General features: G+C 40.9%; 1 protein-coding gene and 1 pseudogene across 3 annotated transcripts; one reads left to right on the forward strand and one right to left on the reverse strand.

Moving 5' to 3' along the window:
- Positions 1 to 1460: 1460 nt before the first annotated feature.
- Positions 1461 to 24376, reverse strand: LOC110524239 (annotated as a pseudogene). Of its 2 annotated transcripts, XR_005051826.1 has the most exons (9): positions 18028 to 18237; positions 15859 to 15867; positions 15268 to 15281; positions 13524 to 13618; positions 13039 to 13183; positions 12776 to 12927; positions 12483 to 12507; positions 7736 to 7795; positions 1461 to 1770 (listed from the first exon to the last, which is right to left on the reverse strand). The product of XR_005051826.1 is annotated as a phospholipid hydroperoxide glutathione peroxidase-like, transcript variant X2 (transcript). The 2 variants fall into 2 exon arrangements; XR_002473554.2 differs by lacking the exons at positions 15268 to 15281; positions 15859 to 15867; positions 18028 to 18237 and adding an exon at positions 24129 to 24376.
- LOC118964633 (DNA-directed RNA polymerases I, II, and III subunit RPABC1-like) lies at positions 20016 to 23519 on the forward strand. The gene is made up of 5 exons (XM_036978012.1): positions 20016 to 20042; positions 20788 to 20868; positions 20973 to 21044; positions 21281 to 21349; positions 23481 to 23519. The coding sequence occupies exons 1-5, from the start codon at positions 20016 to 20018 to the stop codon at positions 23517 to 23519; spliced, it is 288 nt and encodes a 95-aa protein (XP_036833907.1).
- Positions 24377 to 24567: the final 191 nt, after the last annotated feature.

A 24567-nucleotide genomic window follows, 5' to 3' on the forward strand; every position in this document is an offset into this window, starting at 1 on the left:
GTCTGTATAGTTTTTTTGGCCTTTACCACAGCATTGTCCCAGCCATATCCGTGGCAGCAGGAATAATTAAGTCCTCCACAATAGTATGGGGCTTGTCTGTCCTAGCCATTCGGTAGCTCACCATATAAGACGCTTCTAGCCCTTTCTTGGTATCTGTTGCTTTTATACTGGTTTTAATACTCGAAAGTCGTCTTAATTCTCTCAAAAAAAAAACTGGCTCATTTTTCAAATTGGCATGTTTTGTTTCTAAATGTCTGCGCAAGAGTGGAGGTTTCATCGAGTTGTGAGAGAGTACTTTTTCACATATAACACACTGTGGCTGAGGAAAGGCACTACTCCCAATATAAGTGAACCCCAAATCAATATAGTTCTCATCATATTTGCACGTTTTCAATGGTCCAATGTCCCTTTCCAGGGTAAGGGGGCGGTAGCTCTTCGGCTGCATCAGATTCACAACTGTCTGTGTCCATGCTAATCAAATCAAAGTGTATTTGTCACGTGCGCCGAATACAACCGGTGTAGACAGGTTGTGAATGACAATGTGAACTGCATTTCTAACAACTAACCTGACCCATCCATAGTCCATCTAATTTGTTTCAATCTGATTAGGGTTCAATGATGTATCAAATGCAGATTCATCCTGTGTGTTCATTTGAAAATATTAACTCAGTGGCCAACAGTCTCTCTCAACATAGCAAACGGACGACAGGCAAGTAAGTGACAATGGTTGAACCATAACATTTTTTGCTCTCAAATCCAGTAGAGGGCAGTGTAACATGTATTTCAGCAGAATAGATTCACAAATTAAATTTCAGACACTACGATCTGATCCACTATCATATGAAGGAATGCTCTCAGGTGAAAATACATACATTGCTTTTTAGGTCATTAGTAACTTGAATTAGTTATTGTTGCATCACGTGGGACAACCTTGTCCAACTCATGGCAAAACATCAGCATAGCAAAACTCGTTACTAACAGGGACCATGATTTTAGTACTGTTCTACTTGTGTAGTGGGAATTCAATACAAAAACAGAAAGACGTAAATAACTAAAAACATTCCTTACCCCAGGACACTTCAACCGATGACTACCCCGGAAATAAATTAGCACTCTTATGCATAAATCTGAATGATTTATTAACGGGAAATACAAACAGGCTTACGTTTCGGCATTAACACCTTCATCCGAGCCTTGTGTAGGAAAAGGTAAGAGGCACCATAACCTCTCAAGGGAGTGTCACACGCGCCATGTCAATCAAACATGTCAAAATGATAGCAACTAGACATGGGCTATTAAAAACAAGTGTGAGTAAATTGAGTATGATGTTTTGGGGAATTTAAGTCCCTCAGTCAGTCAACCACCTGATTCTTTTTTTGTTATAGCTGGGCTGAAGCACGTTTACACTTGTTTTTTACGTTGAAAGATAGAATTCTCCATAAACACACTGGACAACAGAATTAGCACAAAAGCGTTATGTTTATTATGGAATATGACACTAAGATCATATTTTCAGGGGGTCAGGATTCTTCTCCGGTGGGGGCTGGCTATGCCTATAGCGGGTCCTCCCAGGGGATTGGTTGCACGCCGTTTTCATCAGGTCTGTCCTACCAGCCAGGCTGGTTTGCGGACAGACTGTCACTGGTCTGGGGAATGGACCCACTCCCAGGCATTGGCTCATCGGAGAGTGAGGGATAGATGCAGCATCAGTGCATTAGACAGTCAGTGATGAAAGAATTACAGGTACTTGGGAAGATCCTTCTCCACCGCCTGAAATGGAGAATAAATAGTTGTGATGAATTGCATCCATGCCTTTTAGTTTCTCTCCTTATATGGATTTAATATAATTCCATTTCATTTGTTAGGTAAGAGCTGAACCAGTAGGCCTATCTGTGCATTAGACATCTCTAACACAAAGAAAGCTCAGATTCAAATTCCTATTCAAATGAAATTGTATTTGTCACATGCGCCAAATACAACAGGTGTTGGTAGACCTTACCATGAAAAGCTTACTTACAAGCTCTTAACCAACAATGCAGTTAAGAAAATAGAGTTAAGAAAATATTTACTAAATAAACAATGAAAAAATGTAAAATAGTTTAAAAAAGCAACAAAATAAAATAACAATAATGAGGCTATATTCAGGGGGTACCGGTACCAAGTCATTGTGTGGAAGTACAGGTTAGTCGAGGTAATTTGTGCATGTAGGTTGGCGTAAAGTGACTATGCATAGATAATAAACAGCGAGTAGCAGCAGTGTAAAAACAAAGGGGTGTCAATGCAAATAGTCCAGGTGGCCATTTGATTAATTGCTCAGCAGTCTTATGTTTTGGGGATAGAAGCTATTAAGGAGGCTGCAAACGAGGGTTAGGAAGGAACAGACAGAGTATCCCGTCTACCACACAATGACGTTACTACAACGTATTCAATTTACCAGTAGAGACATTCTTCAAAAGACTCGGTTGGGCAACACTGCCTTCCATCTACCACCAACCTACCGAAGCGCAGCTCAGAGTAAATATTTATTGCATTTTCCTTTTCCAAATGGGCGGTAATTTAGAATGCATAATATACTGTATTTACAATAGCACAGCTTTGCCCTTTGTTCCTCAGTCTTCCCACTCTTTCACTCAAACCCAGCCCATTTTCTTTTGTGTAACCAGCTGTCATATCTGTTCCGCCCGATAGGGACGTTTTCCTTTATGACGTAATTTGTCATCAAGTTATTATTTAATTATTTGTATGTGTAATTCTGTGTAATTAGTTAGGTATTTAGTAAATACATAATTAAACCCAATTTTGTATTGCTGATTCAACTTGTGTGCCAGGGTTCGTGCAGATAACCAAGAATTTACAACTTTCAGATGAGACTGAATTAAGATGACGATTAATATTGACTGCTATTGATGTAAAATATTACTAAGAGTTTATTCGGAAGATAACAGCTCTATAAATATTATTTTGTGGTGCCCGACTCTCTAGTTAATTACATTTACATGATTAGCTCAATCAGGTAATATTAATTACGGATAAATTATTTTATAGAATAGCATGTCATATCACTTAATCTGGCATAGCCAAAGACACGACAAGTCCCAGGATCCTTAGCTTAGTGATGAGCTTTGGGGGTACAATGGTGTTGAACGCTGAGCTGTAGTCAATGAACAGAATTCTCACATAGGTGTTCCTTTTGTCCAGGTGGAAAAGGGCAGTGTGGAGTGCGATTGAGATTGCGTCATCTGTGGATCTGTTGAGGCAGTATGCGAATTGGAGTGGGTCTAAAATGTCTGGGATGATGGTGTTGATGTGAGCCATGACCAGCCTTTCAAAGCATGTCATGGCTACCGACGTGAGTGCTACGGGGTGGTAGTCATTTAGGCAGGTTACCTTAGTGTTCTTGGACACAGGGACTATGGTGGTCTGCTTGAAACATGTAGGTATTACAGACTCGGCCAGGGAGAGGTTGAAAATGTCAGTGAAGACACTTGCCAGTTGGTCAGCTCATGCTCTGGCTTTCCGTCTAGCCCCGCGGCCTTGTGAATGTTAACCTGTTTCGAGGTCTACAGAGAGTGTGATCACAGTCGTCCTTAACAGATGGTGCTCTCATGCATTCTTCAGTGTTGCCTGCCTCAAAGCGAGCATAAAAGGCATTTAGCCCATCTGGTAGGCTCGCATCACTGGGCAGCTCGCGGCTGGGTTTCGCTTTGTAGTCCGTAATAGTTTGCGGTGTCTGCAAGCGTCATGTCAAAATAGGTTCGTTGATCACCAAATATGACGTTTCGCTGAACAACGATTTTCATTTACTCCCGTAACTGCTGATATTTACTTCCAAAAAAGTTCTAAAATTGTTTTTACGAGCAACTTAAAAAAGGCCTATTCGACACCTCCAATGTATCGAGCTGTTGTAGGCTAGACTTCCAACCTGTGAGTGGAAGTAATGAGAGATTGAAGGTGCCGAATAGGCACTTTTTCAGTTGCTTGTACATTTTTATTTACACCTTTTTTGGAAGTACATACTGGCTGTAACAGGGGATAGATGAAGATTGTTGCTCAGCGAAACTCCATATTTGGTGATCAACAAACGTATTTTCACATTATAACTTGCTGACCACACCGCCCGCGTTGCAAAATACTTTTATACATACTGTAAGTAATTTAATAATTTTACTCAAACTGCTCGCAAGCATCCGCGTAACCCAGCGTTATAATAGAACTTAGTTCTATTTTTGGCGTGCGATGTGCTGCCATCTCTCCCATCTCCTCATTGGTTTTTAGGAGCACATACCCACTTGGGTGATTGAATGCTCAACTGAGGTCCACACTCCAGTCCAGTTGTTGGTGGTAATGCACCTTAAAGTTGGTTGCCAACCGCCATATAAATAACACAGAAGAAGACTGAAGGAGGAGAGATTACAAGAAACTAACTAGGTTTCCCCTTTTATCTTTGGATGAATTGTCGTAGTAGAGAACACACGATTTTGTGTGACTCAATATGGGTCAAAATTCTACAAAGATCCAGGAAAAAAATACCTTTCCTGTAAAATAACAACACAATGTTTATATCCCAGGACAAATTAACTAGCAACAGCAAGCTAGCAAAAAAAAAATAACAGCAAGCTAGCGAGCTAAATGTGTCACGTTCTGACCTTAGTTCCTTTGTTTTGTCTTTGTTTTAGTATGGTCAGGGCGTGAGTTGGGGTGGGCAGTCTATGTTTGTTTTTCTATGTTGTATTTTGCGTTTGGCCTGGTATGGTTCTCAATCAGAGGCAGGTGTCGTTAGTTGTCTCTGATTGAGAATCATACTTAGGTAGCCTTTTCCCACCAGTGTTCCGTGGGTGATTGTTTTCTGTGTCTGTGTGTTCCACACGGAACTGTTTTGGTTTTGGTTTCTGTCTTTAAATTTGTAATTTAGGCCTCCCGGGTGGCGCAGTGGTTAAGGGCGCTGTACTGCAGCGCCAGCTGTGCCATCAGAGTCCCTGGGTTCGCGCCCAGGCTCTGTCGTAACTGGCCGCGACCGGGAGGTCCGTGGGGCGACGCACAATTGGCCTAGCGTCGTCTGGGTTAGGGAGGGATTGGTCGGTCTCATTGCGCACCAGCGACTCCTGTGGCGGGCCGGGTGCAGTGCGCGCTAGCCAAGGTTGCCAGGGGCACGGTGTAGCCTCCGTTGGATGCGCGCTGTGTTAAGAAGCAGTACGGCTGGTTGGGTTGTGTATCGGAGGACGCATGACATTCAGCCTTCGTCTCTCCCAAGCCCGTACGGGAGTTGTAGCAATGAGACAAGATAGTAGCTACTACAACAATTGGATACCACGAAATTGGGGAGAAAAAAAAGGGGGGTAAAATAAAAATAAAAAATAAATAAATTGTAATTTAGTATTTTTCGTGTTCAGTGATTTTGTTCATTAAAACATGACGAACACGTACCACGCTGCATATTGGTCCGATCTCTCATACTCCTCGTCAGAGGAGGACGAATCCCGTTACAAAATGTCCATGAATGTTTCTTGTGTTTGAACATGTCCCAAAAATTAATATAGTTCAGAGTTCGTTTTGATATTTTAACCTGCGTGTCCTGATCATGTCTGATGTGGATGGACAAAATCAACATGCGGATGCACATGCGTGCCCAGTATAATCAGCATGTACTGTAACGCTTGCAGAGCTGGTGAATGGGAGTTTTAATCGCAGCTTGTGTTAGATTGTGTTAGATGTTAGAGAGGTCTCAAACACACATACAGTGGGGCAAAAAAGTATTTAGTCAGCCACCAATTGTGCAAGTTCTCCCACTTAAAAAGACGAGAGAGGCCCGTAATTTTCATCACAGGTACACTTCAACTATGACAGACAAAATGAGAAAAATAAATCCAGAAAATCACATTGTAGGATTTTTATGAATTTATTTGCAGATTATGGTGGAAAATAAGTATTTGGTCAATAACAAAAGTTTATCTCAACACTTTGTTATATACCCTTTGTTGGTAATGACAGAGGTCAAACGTTTTCTGTAAGTCTTCACAAGGTTTTCACACAATGTTGCTGGTATTTTGGCCCATTCCTCCATGCAGATCTCCTCTAGAGCAGTGCTGTTTTGGGGCTGTTGCTGGGCAACACGGACTTTCAACTCCCCCCAAAGATTTTCTATGGGGTTGAGATCTGGAGACTGGCTAGGCCACTCCAGGACCTTGAAATGCTTCTTACGAAGCCACTCCTTTGTTGCCCGGGCGGTGTGTTTGGGATCATTGTCATGCTGAAAGACCCAGCCACGTTTCATCTTCAATGCCCTTGCTGATGGAAGGAGGTTTTCACTCAAAATCAAACAATATATGGTCCCATTCATTCTTTCCTTTACACGGATCAGTCGTCCTGGTCCCTTTGCAGAAAAACAGCCCCAAAGCATGATGTTTCCACCCCGATGCTTCACAGTAGGTATGGTGTTCTTTGGATGCAACTCAGCATTCTTTGTCCTCCAAACACGACGAGTTGAGTTTTTACCAAAAAGTAATATTTTGGTTTCATCTGACCATATGACACTCTCCCAATCTTCTTCTGGATCATCCAAATGCTCTCTAGCAAACTTCAGACGGGCCTGGACATGTACTGGCTTAAGCAGGGGGACACGTCTATCACTGCAGGATTTGAGTCCCTGGCGGCGTAGTGTGTTACTGATGGTAGGCTTTGTTACTTTGGTCCCAGCTCTCTGCAGGTCATTCACTAGGTCTCCCTGTGTGGTTTGGGATTTTTGCTCACCGTCCTTGTGATCATTTTGACCCCACGGGGTGAGATCTTGCGTGGAACCCCAGATCGAGGGAGATTATCAGTGGTCTTGTATGTCTTCCATTTCCTAATAATTGCTCCCACAGTTGATTTCTTCAAACCAAGCTGCTTACCTATTGCAGATTCAGTCTTCCCAGCCTGGTGCAGGTCTACAATTTTGTTTCTGGAGTGGCCTAGCCAGCCCCAAAACATCACTGCTCTAGAGGAGATCTGCATGGAGGAATGGGCCAAATACCAGCAACAGTGTGTGAAAACCTTGTGAAGACTTACAGAAAACGTTTGACCTCTGTCATTGCCATCAAAGGGTATATAACAAAGTATTGAGAAACTTTTGTTATTGACCAAATACTTATTTTCCACCATAATCTGCAAATAAATTCATAAAAATCCTACAATGTGATTTTCTGGATTTTTTTTCTCATTTTGTCTGTCATAGTTGAAGTGTACCTATGATGAAAATTACAGGCCTCTCTCATATTTTTAAGTGGGAGAACTTGCACAATTGGTGGCTGACTAAATACTTTTTTGCCCCACTGTATACTGGTTCAGGTAAGAGCCATGACAGTAGCAGCTTGCTGTAGGGACATTATGAGATACGATGTCTGCCCTATATTCACATTGTCTGCGTGCTTGATAGAGGATTGCTGCCCGATGCCAACACCCCGCTCATCATCACCCTCACATGAACTTCCAACCCCCCGCTACAGCAACACCCCACTCTGTTCAACTGAGCAAATTCATCACTAACAACAATTTTATGGTGTTGTGAGCACATGAAATGGTCAATAATGCATGCTTTTCAGAGGCAAAGTAACAAGGTATAATGTTAGGGAGGGTGATTCCAGGCCGGGCCTGAGGTTATGATTGAGTACTGCTGTCTTACATGGATGTGTCAGTTAGACCATCATAGGCCTATGCTGTAATTAGATTCAATGTGTGAGAGTAAAAGTCATTGACTTACGCTGGGATCACCCATCGGTCCATATCTCTTCATAACCTGGCCCTCTCTGTTGATAAGGAACTATAAAGCCAGAGAAAAGGAACTGAGGGATGGACATTTAAACATTTAACATCCCGTTTCTAGCTGCAAAAACTGGTAATAATCAAAAGGTCTTGTTTTCGATTTGTTAACCCAACAATTCATGAATCTTAAAATAAACCTATAATTAAAGCTAGAATCCTTCATTTAAACAATGACAAAGTGGGCACCCTGCCACTGTTTTGGTTTAAAAGTAAGGGGATGTGCTATGGATGCAAAGATGGACCATCCATGACATCAACATGTATAGTTTGAATCATGTTTTGAGGCTATACAGTGTTTGTTTACATTTACATTGTTTACAAACAAAGGCGTACACAAGCTTCTATTTTGGGGTTTGACAGTTGAACTATGCTAATGAGGCATGTATAAGTTGTATTTTTCAAGAATCAATGGGTATATACAGTACCAGTTAAAAGTCTGGACTCACCTACTCATTCAAGGGTTTTTCTTTATTTTTACTATTTTCTACATTGTAGAATAATAGTGAAGACATCAAAACTATGAAATAACACATATGGAATCATGTAGTAACCAAGTGTTAAACAAATCAAAATATATTTTATATTTGAGATTCTTCAACCCTTTGCCTTGATGACAGCTTTGCACACTCTTGGCATTCTCTCAACCAGCTTTACCTGGAATGCTTTTCCAACAGTCTTATTGGATATGAGCCCTTGTTGGCTGCTTTTCCGTCACTCTGCGGTCCAACTCATCCCACACCCTCTCAATTGGGTTGAGGTTGGGTGATTGTAGCGGCCAGGTCATCTGATACAGTACCATCACGCTCCTTCTTGGTCAAATAGCCCTTACACAGACTGGAGGTGTGTCATCTGTTCATCTACTCTGTGTCTCGCAGAGATACGGCGGTTAGAACCAAAAATCTCAAATTTGGACTCATCAGACAAAAGGACAGATTTCCACTGGTCTAATGTTCATTGCTAGTGTTTCTTGACCCAAGCAAGTTTATTCTTATTGGTGTCCTTTAGTAATGGTTTCTTTGTAGCAATTCGACCATGAAGGCCTGATTCACACAGTCTCCTCTGAACAGCTGATGTTGAGATGTGTCTGTTACTTGAATTCTGGGAAGCATTTATTTGGGCTGCAATCTGAGGTGCAGTTAACTCTAATGAACTTATCCTCTGCAGCAGAGGTAACTCTGGGTCGTCCTTTCCTGTGGCGGTCCTCATGAGAGCCAGTTTCATCATAGCGCTTGATGGTTTTTGCGACTGCACTTGAAGGAACTTGAAAAGTTCTTGAAATTTTCCGGATTGACTGACCTTCAAATCTTAAAGTAATGATAGACTGTCGTGTCTCTTTGCTTATTTGAGCTGTTCTTGCCATAATATGGATTTGGTCTTTTACCAAATAGGGCTATCTTCTGTATACCACCCCTACAGTACCTTGTCACAACACAATGCGTTTGAGCCAATCAGCTAAGAACGAAAGAAATTCCACAAATTAACTTAACAAGGCACAGCAGTTAATTGAAATGCATTCCAGGTGACTACTTCATGAAGCTGGTTGAGAGAATTTGTATTTTTATTCATCCTTTATTTAACTAGGTAAGTCGGTTAAGAACAAATTCTTATTTACAATGGCGGCCTACCATAAGGCAAAAGGCCTCCTGGGGCTGGGATTAAAAATACCAAAAGGGGCTGGGATTAAAAATAATTAAAAAGAAATATATCCATGACTGAGTCTTTGAATGAAAAGATTGAGATAAAACTGTCCAGTTTGAGTGTTTGTTGCAGCTCGTTCCAGGCATTAGCTGCAGCGAACTGAAAAGAGGAGTGACCCAGGCATGTGTGTGCTTTGGGGGACCTTTAACAGAATGTGACTGGCAGAATGGGTGTTGTATGTGAAGAATGAGGGCTGCAGTAGATATCTCAGATAGGGGGGAGTGAGGCCTAAGAGGGTTTTAAAAATAAGCATCAACCAGTGGGTCTTGCGATGGGTATACAGAGATGACCAGTTTACAGAGGAGTATAGGGTGCAGTGATGTGTCATATAAGGAGCATTGGTGGCAAATCTGATGGCCGAATGGTAAAGAACATCTAGCCGCTCGAGAGCACCCTTACCCGCCGATCTATAAATTATGTCTCCGTAATCTTGCATGGTTAGGATGGTCATCTGAATTAGGGTTAGTTTGGCAGCTTGGGTGAAATAGAAGCGATTACAATAGAGGAAACCAAGTCTAGATTTAACTTTAGCCTGCAGCTTTGATATGTGCTGAGATGTGCTGACAGTGTACCGTCTAGCCGTACTCCCAAGCACTTGTGCGAGGTGACTACCTCAAGCTCTAAACCTTCAGAGGTAGTAATCACACCTGTGGGGAGTGGGGCATTATTCTTACCAAACCACATGACCTTTGTTTTGGAGGTGTTCAGAACAAGGTTAAGGGCAGAAAAAGCTTGTTGGACACTAAAAGTTTTTTATAGGGCATTTAACACAAAATCCAGGGAGGGGCCAGCAGAGTATAAGACTGTATCATCTGCATATAAATGGATGAGAGAGCTCCCTACTGCCTGAGCTTTGTTGTTGATGTAAATTGAGAAGTGCGTGGGGCCTAGGATTGAGCCTTTGGGGTACTCCCTTGGTGTGACAGGCAGTGGCTGAGACAGCAGATTTTTCTGACTTTATACACTGCACTCTTTAAGAGAGGTAGTTAACAAACCAGGCCAAAGACCCCTCAGAGACACCAATACTCCTTAGGCGGCCCACAAGAATGGAATGGTCTACCGTATCAAAAGCTTTGGCCAAGTCAATAAAAATAGCAGCACAACATTGTTTGAGAATCAAGGGCAATGGTGACATCATTGAGGACCTTTAAGGTTGCAGTGACACATCCATAACCTGAGAGGAAACCAGATTAAATACCAGAGAGAATACTATATCCATCAAGAAAGCCAGTCAGTTAATTATTGACAAACAGGACAAAATAGAAATAGGCCTATTACAGTAAGGCTCAGCTTGATCTGTGTGTGCAAAGCTCTCATCAAGGCAAAGGGTGGCTACTTTGAAGAATCTCAAATATAAAATATATTTTGATTTGTTTAACACTTTGTGTTGGTTACTACATGATTCCATATGTGTTATTTCATAGTTTGATGTCTTGATGTCTTTCATAGTTTTGATGCCTACACTATTATTATTATACAATTTAGAAAATAGTAAAAATAAAGAAAAACCCTTGATTGATTAGGTGTGTCCAAACATTTCACTGGTAGTGTACATATAAAAATCATGAGCTGGCGCACACCAAGAAAAATTATTTTGTGTGGAGGTGCTGACTACACTCCATATACAGTATAAACTCCCAGTAATTTATTGAATAAATCACCAACGTTTCGGCATCACTGTGCCTTCTTCAGGTGATGCCGAAACGTTGCTGATTTAACCAATAAATTACTGTGAGTTAATATATGGAGTGTGTGACGCTCTTTATTTTTATGGTACTGTACATATAGCGTTCATTTAAAGTAAAAAATGGATGTAGCAATTAAGGATGTAGCAATCTAGCTTTAAGTTTGTATTTGTATTACTCTAGGCCCAGAAAGACCACGATAATACGACTACCTAATTATTTTTTTTGTAAACATAAATAGACATAGGCCAGGGGTATTCAATCAGGGATCCAAGGAGGTACAGTAGGGGGTCTGGAAAATTTGCTTTTTAAAATACATTTTTTTATGAATATCGCTATCAACAGAATAAACACATTTATTTACATACCTAGAGTAGAGAATATTATAATTTCTTTCCAATGATATCAACTTTATATTAATAATAATAATAATTTATAATAATAATAATAATAATAATAATAATAAATAAATAATAATTAAATTAATATTGAGCAAATTACACTCATTGGAGCCAATTACTCCCAGTGGAGTACCCGACATAGGCTTTGAAAAAGCCCCCGTGAATAGGCTGCTGGTAAGCTTTCTTGACTTGGACATTCATTTTTGCCAACACATGGCTAACCTTTTTTTCAACCAGTTAAACAGCTGCTCTTAGTGAAAATACAGTGCATTCAGAAAGTATTCAGAACCCTTCACTTTTTCCACATTTTGTTACATTACAGCCTTATTCTAAAATTGATTAAATACATTTTTTTCCCCTCAATCTACACACAATACCCCATAATGACAAAAGCTAAAACATGTTTTCTGAAATTTTTTGCAATAAGGCTGTAAAGAACCAAAATGTGGAAAAACTGAAGGGGTCTGAATATTTTCCGAATTAACTGTATGTTTGGAGTTAGCCTATTAGCTAGAAAGGTATGTTAGAGTTTACACTTCCAATTATAATGTGGGGAGGTGAAAATAATGAAAAACTATCTAACAAATCTATTCATTTTAAAATGTTGATTACTTTTCCTTGCCGTTATCATTCACTTGATGATAAGACATGCGAAAAAATGCATGTTTTGTCAACGTATGATTCGCGTCCCTGGGTTTTCCTGGGAGGGGGTCCCTGGGCAAGAAAAGGAGGAAGAACCCTGACATAGGCTATAACGTTGAACTCCATGGGCATGGCACTGAGCAACCTTTTCTTTCACAAGGGATATAATCTTGGCACAAAACTCTGGGTTACTCCAACTCAGCTGTGTCAACTTGTTCTGATGGGAATATCCGATGACTAATAAGAAATAAATATATACCTTAGTGAAATTCCACTTGATGCCACTGATGAGACAAAAAAACAAGATCATTAGATGAAGCAATCATTAACACAGTGACAATAACCAAACTCATACACGTTACATTAGAACATCTACTTATATACTGCATATAAGCCATTATGCTTATCTGAGCATTAGTAAGCAGTTGTAAAAAATGAGATATAATGTGTTTTAAGTCTTAACATATTTTCTATGTATGGTCAAAAATAATCATATGTGATGAGTCTAACCACTCCATTAGTTACACGTCTCTCCAATACATCTCCACTTACTTTCCCAGGAAGCTTCTCCCCTTGGGCTGCTCCTTCAGCCACTTCCACACGGGGTGGGCGTTGGGCCCGTTCACATTGATCTTACTGAACATTGGGAAATCAGCATTGTAGGACTTGGCAAAATTCTTGATCTGAGATTCAGTGCCAGGTTCCTAAAATTAACACAAAATATACCATTGTAATAACATAATAATAATCATGTTGTAAAAATGCTTTAGGTGTAGACTTGAGACTTGAAATAAATAAAAATGAGATGTAGCTACCTGTCTCCCGAACTGGTTGGAGGGGAAGGCCAGGATGCGTAAACCTTTCTCAGCGTACTTTGAATGCATCTCCGCAAACTGAGAGTAGTTGACTGGGGTTTTACTTCATTTAGAGGCAACATTGACAATGATAACAACGTCGCCCCTACACACACACACACACACATTAAAACACAGGAGATAACAGGTTTGGGGCTTTTGGAAGGGGTATGGTGAATGATGTATAACATGATTGTGGTTATTTAGCAGGGCCGGAAACTAAAGTATCGCGATACTCGTTAGTATAGTGGCAAGGAAATACTTCTAGAGGAAAACAGTCCTAATGTTGGATACAAACAACACAATATTTAACATACAGCAGGTTTTTAAAGGACCAAATAGTTGTTTTCATTTTTGCCATGAAAAATAATATTGCAATACTGGTATCGTCACAGCCCTATTTTATAGTATTTTGGAATGCTGAGTAACTTCTTCCACCTTCTCACCTGTATTTCTCGAGGGATACCTCGTTGCCATCAATATCCTTTGCAGAGAAGTCATAAATAGACGAGGCCGTTTGCCAGTCCTCTGTCGGAGCAGACTGGGAAGGAAGAGAATAAAAGAAGAGTGAGTAAAATATGAATGTGTGTCCTGTTTGGTGCTAGCTCATGAATACCTGTCTGATGTGCGTGCAGGCACATACGTGCGTTCTCTCACGCTCACTGTAAAGACAAACTAAGCCTGAGCCAGAATGTCAGCGATCCTCACTATCTCTCTCAAAGTGATACTAAAAAGTGATATTAAAAAGTCAATATTCTAATAAAATGCCTTGGTGCTCATCCATTCTACACCGAAATCTGTCACACCCTGATCTGTTTCAACTGTCCTTATTTTCCCCGGTCTCTCTATACCAGTTCGTCTTGTTTGCCAAGTCAACCAGCGTTTTTCCTTGCTCCTATTTTTTTCCCAGTCTCTTTTGGTTCTAGTCCTCCTGGTTTCGACCCTTGCCGAACCCACCTGCCTGTCCACTCTGCCTGTTCTATCTTCAAGTCTGCCTATCCCCTTGTACTGTTTGGACTCGGATCTAGTTTTCTGAACCCCTGTCTGGCCTGACCTCGAGACTGCCCTTCGTCTGGTACTGTTTTGGACTCTGACCCGGTTCATGAACTCTCTCCTGTCCCCAACCTACCTTTTGCCTACCCCTTGGATGAATAAATATCGGAGCTCAACCATCTGCTTCCTGTGTCTGCATTTGGGTCTCGCCTTGTGTCCTTATAGAAATCCATGTTATAACACATTTGGAAAAGGTGTTTGAATGACAGAAAAGCAGCAATTCATATGTGTTAACGTTACTGGTTACAAGGGTGTATTTTCCCCTTCAGCAAAAAACACTATGCACTTGGCATACGTCCAGAAACAGACAGATTCAACAGCAGAAAACCTTCCATAGTCAATATCTCCAAAACATTTGAATCAAAGTGCTGTTTTGATTCACCATTCCTCAGTAATCTTACCAATGTCGAGAGCATGACAGAGAAAAGGACAGCGGACCCTAGTAGATGCATGACTAACTTTCAGTAAATGAAAATGCAGAAAGCTTATGTCTCACACACTGTTGACCGTGAGCCTTTCGGTGCAGCGTCCACTTTAATTCTCCAATTTATGAAACACTGTAAATAATTAACTTGGAAGATACAACATTCTTCTCTGATAGGATGCTTTTATGCTGACCACTGACAGGCAAAGGATGAGAACACCTACAGTCAGTGGTGCTCATAAAAACAAAGTGTTCTCTTCCTACACGTGAGATATAGACCTGCTGTTTTCATCTCTCTAGAGACAGCAGGAGCAGTAGAGATACTTTTAACGATCGGCTATGAAAAGCCAACTGGCATTTACTCCCGAGGTGCTGACTTGCTGCACCCTCGACAACTACTGTGATTATTATTATTTGACCATGCTGGTCATTTATGAACATTTTAACATCTTGGCCATGTTCTGTTATAATCTCCACGCGGCACAGCCAGAAGAGGACTGGCCACCCCTCATAGCCTGGTTCCTCTCTAGGTTTCTTCCTAGGTTTTGGCCTTTCTAGGGAGTTTTTCCTAGCCACTATGCTTCTACACCTGCATTGCTTGCTGTTTGGGGTTTTAGGCTGGGTTTCTGTACAGCACTTTGAGATATTAGCTGATGTACGAAGGGCTATATAAATACATTTGATTTGATATTAAAGCGCAACTTGCACATAACAAAGGTAAACACATCTTACTCAATCTTTGGGAACTGACCTTGCTTAACACAGAAGGTTATATCGGTCGAAAAAGAACAGAACACTCAAAGTAGTGCTCCTACTCCTCTCTGACTCAATGATCAGTAAGATTTCACATCAACATTAACATAAAAAAATGGGCGGAGAAAAAGTCTAATGCTGAGTATTGTCACACCCTGATCTGTTTCACCTGTCTTGTGCTTGTCTCCACCACCCAGCAGGTGTCTCCCATTTTCCCCATTATCCCCTGTGTATTTATACCTGCGTTTTCTGTTTGTCTGTTGCCAGTTCGTCTTGTCCCGTCAAGTCTTGCCAGAGTTTTTCTCTGTGTTTTTTCCTCTGTCTGGTTTTTGTTCTCGTTTCCCCGGTTACAACCTTTTGCCTGTCCTGACCCTGCCCGCCATCTACATCCGCCAACTATTTACCAGGATTACAAACCCATCCCTGTCATCGACCTGCTTTTTGCCTGCCCCTGTGTACTCAGCAAATCTCTGAGACTTGAACCATCTGCCTCACTTGTCTGCATCTGGGTCTCACCCTGAGTCATGATAAGTATAGTATCCCTATGCTACAAACCCCTACTATTTCACCAAACTACACTGAACAAAAAGAAAGTGTAAAGTGTAAAGTGTTGGTTCCATGTTTCATGAGCTGAAAGAAAAAATCTTCGAAATTTTCCATCTGCACAAGATTTATTTGATTTTTTTTCCATCTGAAAGATTTTTTTTCTCAAATTTTGTGCACAAATTTGTTTACATCCATGTTAGTGAGAATTTCTCCTTTGCCAATATAATCCATCCACCTGATAGGTGTGGCATAGCAAGAAACTAATTAAACAGCATGATCATTAAACTGGTGCACCTTGTGCTGGGGACAATAAAAGGCCACTTTAAAATGTGCAGTTGTCACACAACACAATGCTACAAATGTCTCATGTTAAGGGAGCATGCAATCGGCATGCTGACTGCAGGAATGTCCACCAGAGCTGTTAGCAGATAATTGACTGTTAATGTCTCTACTATAAGCTGCCTCCAACGTCGTTTTAGAAAAATTGGCTTATCTCAATCTCCTTATCTTAATTGTAACTTAGTCAAATATTTGACATTGTTGCAATTATATTTTTGTTCAATATCACTTCATAACATCTTTAGAACAATATGGTATAGAATAGAAACAACAGATGAGCTTATGTTTGCATTTTCGAAGCAAGAGAGGAGAGGAGAGGAGAGCAAGAGAGGATATGAGGGTGGTGGTGCCAGGCAATGCCTTATATAACATGCCTGACAGTGGTAGGCAACAGAATTGATTCAGTAGAGGTCATTTCACCATTCTGATAAGGTGAAGCCAGAGGAAAATATGAACCCTTCACAATGTTTCAACTTTACCACTCACTGATGTCATCTAACAAACAAGGTACATCATATTCACATATACTCACACATATTAAGGATATAAAGGAAGGTTCTGACACCATACAGCAGGGATCGTCAACTAGATTCAGCTGGAACATAATTACAAATAATTTGTAGACGGCAAATTGACAGCAAGAAGCCCAAACAGATACAATATTTGACTAAAACAATTATTTCAAAACCTGCTTACATTTGTATACGGTCATATACACTGAGTGTACAAAACATTAGGAACACATTTCTACATGACATAGATTGCAGATCAAAGCTATGATCCCTTATTGATTTCACTTGTTAAATCCACTTCAAATCAGTGTAGATGAAGTGGAGGAGACAGGTTAAATAATTATTTTTAAGCCTCGAGACATGGATTGTGTATGTGTGCCATTCAGAGGGTGAATGGGCAAGACAAAATATTTAAGTGACATTGAACGGGGTATGGTAACAGGTGCCAGGCGCACCGGTTTGAGTGTGTCAAGAACTTCAACGCTGCTGGGTTCTCAACAGTTTCCCGTGTGTATCAAGAATGGTCCACCATCCAAAGGACATCCAGCCAACTTGACACAACTATGGGAAGCATTGGAGTCAATATGGGCCAGCATCCCTGTGGAACGCTTTCGAGACCTTGTAGAGTCCATGCTGCGACGAATTGAGCCTGTTCTTAGGGCAAAAGGGGGTGCAATTCAATCTTAGGAAAGTGTTACTAATGTTTTGTACACTCAGTGTATATATACATTTCTATTTCTAATATGCGTGGGAATACTTTGGAACAGATTTCTAGAAGGCTTGGGGGGCCAAATAAAAATCACCAACTGGCCGCCAGTTGGGGAACCCTGCCATATAGCCTACCCTCTGTATACCCCCATACCAAATAAATATCTAAACTGAAAACCAGACAGATGATACTTGTCAATATCTTTTCCAATTTACAGACACAATAACCTTTAACACCCTGTATTTCCATAGCTTTTTCACAGACATCAAATGATGAATGCATCATCCAGAGTATAATGACATACTAAAACACAAACTGTAAATTGTCCTAATATGCACTGTAGGTTAGGCCACTTTGCTGATATCAGGTTATCAGTACAAACCAGAAGGGCAGTGGAAGTAATGGTTTCATGACACATCCAATGTCTGCAGTTAATCTAATGTAGCAGGGGTGGAATAAAGTCCCCTGTAAACAAGAAAAGGCAAAAATAATACAATAGCTACAATCAACAATGTTAGACACACTTGTAATTCAGTAAACTAATAATCTACATGTGTTTTTTATTAGATAGCTAATGGTATATGGTATGATATCAAATTCATTCTGAATACGACTAACAAGAAGGACTCCACAGCTTGCCAATGCCCCAAATATCAAGGCACAATTAATTTGCCATATTTTGTAACTAGATTGATGTAGCAATACATGGCTACATACATAAGGGTTTGTTGGTTGTGAACATAGAGAATGATAGAGGCCTATAGTGGGTATTACCATTGGCTGTGCCATTGAGGGCATCCACCATTTTTATGTAGACTAGGGATTCATATCACAGATTAGTTATACAAATCTTTGTTCATATTTTCCAGAACATCTACCAAGTTTCAATACCGGGAATAAATCATATTTATCCCAAGAAATACCTTTGAAAAAATCGCACCCAGGGTTCTCCCAAAATAAAAACAAACATTCTCTGCACCACTATGTAAAGGTTTCACAGCAAGTGAAACTGATATTCAGTAATGATAGAGTAACTTTGATCACCAATGACATTGTGATTTGCGAAACAGGCCGTTCATAAATTTAGAGCGTTATTATGTTTCTCAATTGATTCAGTGCATTTCATCAGTAGGCCTAGGCTCCAATTTGCATTCCGCCCAAACAGATCCACAGATGATGCAATCTCTATTGCACTCCACACTGCCCTTTCCCACCAGGACAAAAGGAACACCTATGTGAGAATGCTATTCATTGACTACAGCTCAGCATTCAACACCATAGTACCCTCAAAGCTCATCACTAAGCTAAGGAACCTGGAACTAAACACCTCCCTCTGCAACTGGATCCTGGACTTCCTGATGGGCCGCCCCCAGGTAGTGAGGGTAGGTAGCAACACATCTGCCACGCTGATCCTCAACACTGGAGCTCCCCAAGGGTGCGTGCTCAGTTCCCTCCTGTACTCCCTGTTCACCCACGACTGCATGGCCAGGCACGACTCCAACATCATCATTAAGTTTGCAGACAACACAACAGTGGTAGGCCTGATCACCAACAACGACGAGACAGCCTATATGGAGGAGGTCAGAGACCTGGCCGGGTGGTGCCAGAATAAAAACCTATCCCTCAACGTAACCAAGACTAAGAAGATGATTGTGGACTACAGGAAAAGGAGCACCAAGCACTCCCCCATTCTCATCGACGGGGCTGTAGTGGAGCAGGTTAAGAGCTTCAAGTTCCTTGGTGTCCACATCAACAACAAACTAGAATGGTCCAAACACACCAAGACAGTCGTGAAGAGGGCACGACAAAGCCTATTCCCCCTCAGGAAACTAAAAAGATTTGGCATCGGTCCTGAGATCCTCAAAAGGTTCTACAGCTGAAACATTGAGAGCATCCTGACCGGTTGCATCACTGCCTGGTACGGCAATTGCTCGGCATCCGACCGCAAGGCACGTAGACGGTGGTGCGTACGGCCCAGTACATCACTGGGTCAAAGCTGCCTGCCATCCAGGACCTCTACACCGGGCGGTGTCAAAGGAAGGCCCTAAAAAAAGACCCCAGCCACCCCAGTCATAGACTGTTCTCTCTACCACTGCATGGCAAGCGGGACCGGAGTGCCAAGTCTAAGACAAAAAGGCTTCAACAGTTTTTACGCCCAAGCCATAAGACTCCTGAACAGGTAACCTAATGATGGAGGCTACCTGGTGAGCTAAGGTGATTTGGATCAGACCTTGTATGAGTTTAAAAGTCAGTTCGAGGACAAACCCAGCAAGGGTCATCCACAACGGCAGACCCCACCGTACTGGTAGTACATAACGATGACCCCACGGACCAGATGTTTGTTTTCTTTTCTGGTAATGTTATTGACCGTGTAGCCACAACATTGGGAGTCGCCCAATGTAGGCCTTAATATTAACCAGGCAAATGAAATATGAGTCGGCACCTGTCAGTTTGCTTTAGTCCTGTAATTGTTAAAACAATATTGAATTCTTCATTTTCACCCATGCAGAGAAGCATAAAGTTGGTATCAAGACCGTAAAGAAGTACTGCCAGCGGATGCAGGAGGAGAACATCACACGTGCTGTACTGCACTGTAGTTCAGATGGGAATGACACCTTCCGCTAAGCAGGTGAGGTTTTCAAATGAACAACTTTGATGTACATCTGATTCTCGCTAACGGGATCAAAATCGACAACATCAGTTGAAGCTGGAGCGCGGCAAATTCAAATGACAAAATTGTAATATTAAACATTCATGAACATACAAGTGTCCTACATCATTTAAAAGCTTAACTTCTTTTTAATCCAACCACGTTGTCAGATTTCAAAAAGGCTTTACGGCGAAAGCATAACATGCGATTATCTGAGGACAGCGCCCCACACCAAAATACTTTTCCAAACCAGCACAGGCTTCACAAAAGTAACATAAGATAAATCACTTACCTTTGAAGATCTTCCTCTGTTTGCAATCCCAAGGGTCCTCATTTTTCAAAAAACAAGCCTGAGACCCTTTCTAAAGACTGTTGACATCTAGTGGAAACCATAGGAACTGTAATCTGGGAGCTATTTATTTGTATATCCCATAGACAAGAATTGAAATGGACTGTGACCTCAGAAAAACATTTTCCGGATGGATTTTCCTCAGATTTTCACCTGCCATATCAGTTCTGTTATACTCACAGACATTATTTTAACAGTTTTAGAAACGTCAGAGTGTTGTCTATCCAAAGCTACCAATTATATATGCATATCCTAGCTTCTGGGCCTAGGTAACAGGCATTTTACTTTGGGCACGTCATTCATTGGAACTTCCGAACACTGCCCCCTAGCCCTAAGAGGATTCATTAAAGGCTATTTTTTCATATCATATTTTAGTCACTAGTTGACATGGCCCCCAAGTACATTCTGGAACAGTTTCTACAGCATGATCTTCTAATAAACATCACTGAGCATCAGGTAAGCAGATGGAAAAATTCAGATTTTTGTTGATATGATATAGTCATTAAACAATATCACAGTAATCTAATATGATTGTCTTGCTTTTCTTCCTTTTGTTGCAGCTGGTTCCTGAACACATAGTCATGACAAAAGAGGAACTGTCTGAATTGCTGTTACTACAGTATCCTTTCACAGCATGGAATACAAACTTATGTCTGGATGGAGTATAAATCCTCTATTGTATGGACTGTATTAACATGCATAGCCACCCCAAATTATCAAACTTTTAAATTAAAAAAAATATATATATTCACTTCTATAAATTACATATTGGTGATATTTTTTAAATATTAATCTAATACTGGATCGCATTATGTAGATAGTTGTGTGTTGGGATTCCTTCACCGGTCTCTCAGTCAACTGAAGAAAGCCAGCTGCCTACAGTAGGCTCCAACAAGGAGACCCTGTGGCCCGGTACTTTGGATTGAAAAGAGGCCAGGTACAAATTCATCTCATTGACCTATTGCCTAAAATGCGGTTAAAGAGATTCTCTGTTAGTTTTGTATACTTTTTAGCCAGTAGTTCTGAAAGTAGCACTCACCAGCCAACGTACAGTGCCTTCAGAAAGTATTTATATGCCTTGACTTATTCCACATTTTGTTGTTACAGCTTGAATTCAAAATGGATTAAATATATGTCTTTGTTAGACGCAGAGTAGGTGAACGGATGATCTCCACATGTGTGGTGATGGTGCTTTGCTGGTGATACTGTCTGTAATTTATATAGAATTCAAGGCACCCTTAACCAGCATGGTTACCAGAGCATTCTGCAGCGATACGCCGTCATATCTGGTTTGCGCTTAGTGGGACTATCATTTGTTTTTCAACAGGACAATGGCACAAAACACACCTCCAGGCGGTGAATGGGCTATTTGACCAAGAAGGAGAGTGATGGTGCTGCATCAGATGACCTGGCCTCCACGATCACCCAACCTAAACCCAACTGAGATGGTTTGGGATGAGTTGGACCGCAGAGTGAAGGAAAAGTAGCCTACAAGTGCTCAGCATATGTGGGACCTCCTTCAAGACTGTTGGAAAAGCATTCCAGGTGAAGCTGGATGAGAGAATGCCAAGAGTGTACAAAGCTGTCTTCAAGGCAAAGGGGGCTACTTTGAAGAAGTTTTGATTTGTTTAACTTTTTTGGTTACTACATGAGTGCTATTTTATAGTGTTGATGTCTTCACTATTATTCTACAATGTAGAAAACAGTAAAAAAAATAAAGTAAAACCCTTGAATAAATAGGTGTGTCCAAACTTTTGCCTGGTACTGTAAGTATTCACACCTCGAGTCAATATGTTGTAGAAGCACCTTTGGCCGTGATTACTGCTGTGAGTCTTCCTGGGTAAGTTTCTCAGAGCTTTCCACACCTGGACTGTGCAACATTTGCCCATTATTTTCAAAATTCTTCAAGCTCTGTCAAATTGGTTGTTGATCATTGCTACAACCATTTTCAGGTCTTGCCAAGTAGATTTAAGTCAAAACTGTAACTCGGCCACTCAGGAACATTCACCTTCTTCTTGGTGAGCAACTCCAGTGTAGATTTGGCCTTGTGTTTTAAGCTATTGTCCTGCTGGAAGGTGAATTTGTCTCCCAGTGTCTGGTGGAAAGCAGATTGAACCAGGTTTTCCTCTAGGATTTTGCCTGTACTTAGCTCCATTCCGTTTCTTTTCTATCCTGAAACAATCTCCAGTTCTTAACGATTACAAGCATACCCATAACATGATGCAGGCACCACTATGTTTGAATGGAGAGTGGTACTCAGTAATGTTTTGTATTTGCCCCAAACATAACACTTTGCATTCAGGACAATAAGTTTATAGCTTTGAGACCTTTTTTGCAGTATTACTTTAGTGCCTTGTTGCTAACAGGATGCATGCTTTGGAACATTTATATTCTGTGCAGGCTTCCTTTTCACTCTGTCAATTAGGTTAGTATTGTGGAGTATCTACAATGTTGTTGATCCATCCTCAGTATTCTCCTATCGCAGCCATTAAACACAGTAACTGTTTCAAAGTCACTATTGTGAAATCCCTGAGCGGTTTCCTTCCTCTCCAGCAACTGATTTAGGCAGGATGCCTGTATCTTTGTAGTGATGATGAATTGATACACCATCCAAAGTTGAATTAATATATTCACATGCTCAAAGGGATATTCAATGTCTGCTTTTTTAAAAATGTTACCCATCTACGAATAGGTGCCCTTCTTTGCAAGGCAATGGATCACCTCCCTGGTCTTTGTGGTTGAATCTGTGTTTGAAATTCACTGGTCAACTGAGGGACCTTACAGATAATTGTATGTGTGGGGTTTGAATACTTAGAGTCATACTTGGCACAGCACATCTTCAAGAAAGACTCTTTCAAACGAGGGATTTCGGGGCTAATTGGGGTTAGAGAGTAATTCTGCTCATAGATTATGCATATCTATAAACTACACATTGGTACATCCAGCCTAAAGCGGGAGGTTAAATAAAGCCTTAGTAGTCGCCGGAGCATGACGTTTTAATGAAATGACTCAACACCGGTCATGACGTTAAGTGTTTTAACTGGGCTCTTGACTCTTTGCTGTGATAGGTAGTAAAGCTCATCAGACCCAGTGAGACCGCTGGGTGACATATCACCAACAGGCTGGTCCAGTGAGGATTTCAATGTGTGAATATCTTGATTGCACTTTTAGGGCTGTTTCCTAACCGGTTTCTCCGCATTGTTAATCATTTCTTATGACTACAATACATTGTTTATTCAGATGTATTGGGGATTGTAGTACATTTGAGAAAGTTCCTTCTGATTCTACTCTTGTCCCTTTAGCTACACTGCGCTGTTTGTAAAGAGCAGTGGGTGAGCCAACACTGAGCCAATACAGTTGTTTACTCATGGATTATTCTACAGCTGGCCTCACATTTCTTTGGATGAAGCGAGGGATTTTTTTGTTAGTACAGGTTTGTCATTTTGTACAATAAATCTTTAAACAGACATTGTTGGAACAACACACAAATGGAAGTTGCTCACATTGATTGTGTCAAATTTCACATCACAATTGTTTTTAGGCTAATATAAAGGGGAACACAGTTAATAGATAACCTCAACTGGTGGAGTGCATAGCAAGTTTTAAAACTAGCAAGTAGAAATATAAGCCATGGGGGCCATTAGGTTGAAGGTGAAAAAAAAGTACAATATACTGAATCATGATAAATTAACTGTAAAAAGTTCATGTCCACATACCTTTTTCCTGAAGTGAGCCATCTACTGTAGTGTGTACTGTAGTGTGGGCAGCTCAGACTGAGCTTGGCAAAGGGCTTGAACAAAATTCAAATGTTGTGGATAATGTTTACGTCAATGGCCCTACAGGACTATTATTAAAACATTTGCCTAACCAGTGACTGTTTCCTGATTACTAAACCAGCCTTCATTCTTTGTTTAGTGGGGGGGAGGTCACGGTATGAGATGGACATTAGTCAACTGGCTTGGTTAACTTTCTGGTTCCTTCTTCCCTTTATAATGCCATTCTCTCATTGAACGGTGATACCGCGATCACACTTTAATACTGTACTTGGTTAGTGCCCATAAGCCTTGTTTACACCTTATGCTAACATGTGAGTTTCATGATCTGAGCAATATGATCCAATAACTATCTGATCAAGGTTTGTCACATCTACACATT

This window comes from Oncorhynchus mykiss, chromosome 5, assembly GCF_013265735.2.
Source record: "Oncorhynchus mykiss isolate Arlee chromosome 5, USDA_OmykA_1.1, whole genome shotgun sequence".
Lineage (NCBI taxonomy): Eukaryota > Metazoa > Chordata > Actinopteri > Salmoniformes > Salmonidae > Oncorhynchus > Oncorhynchus mykiss.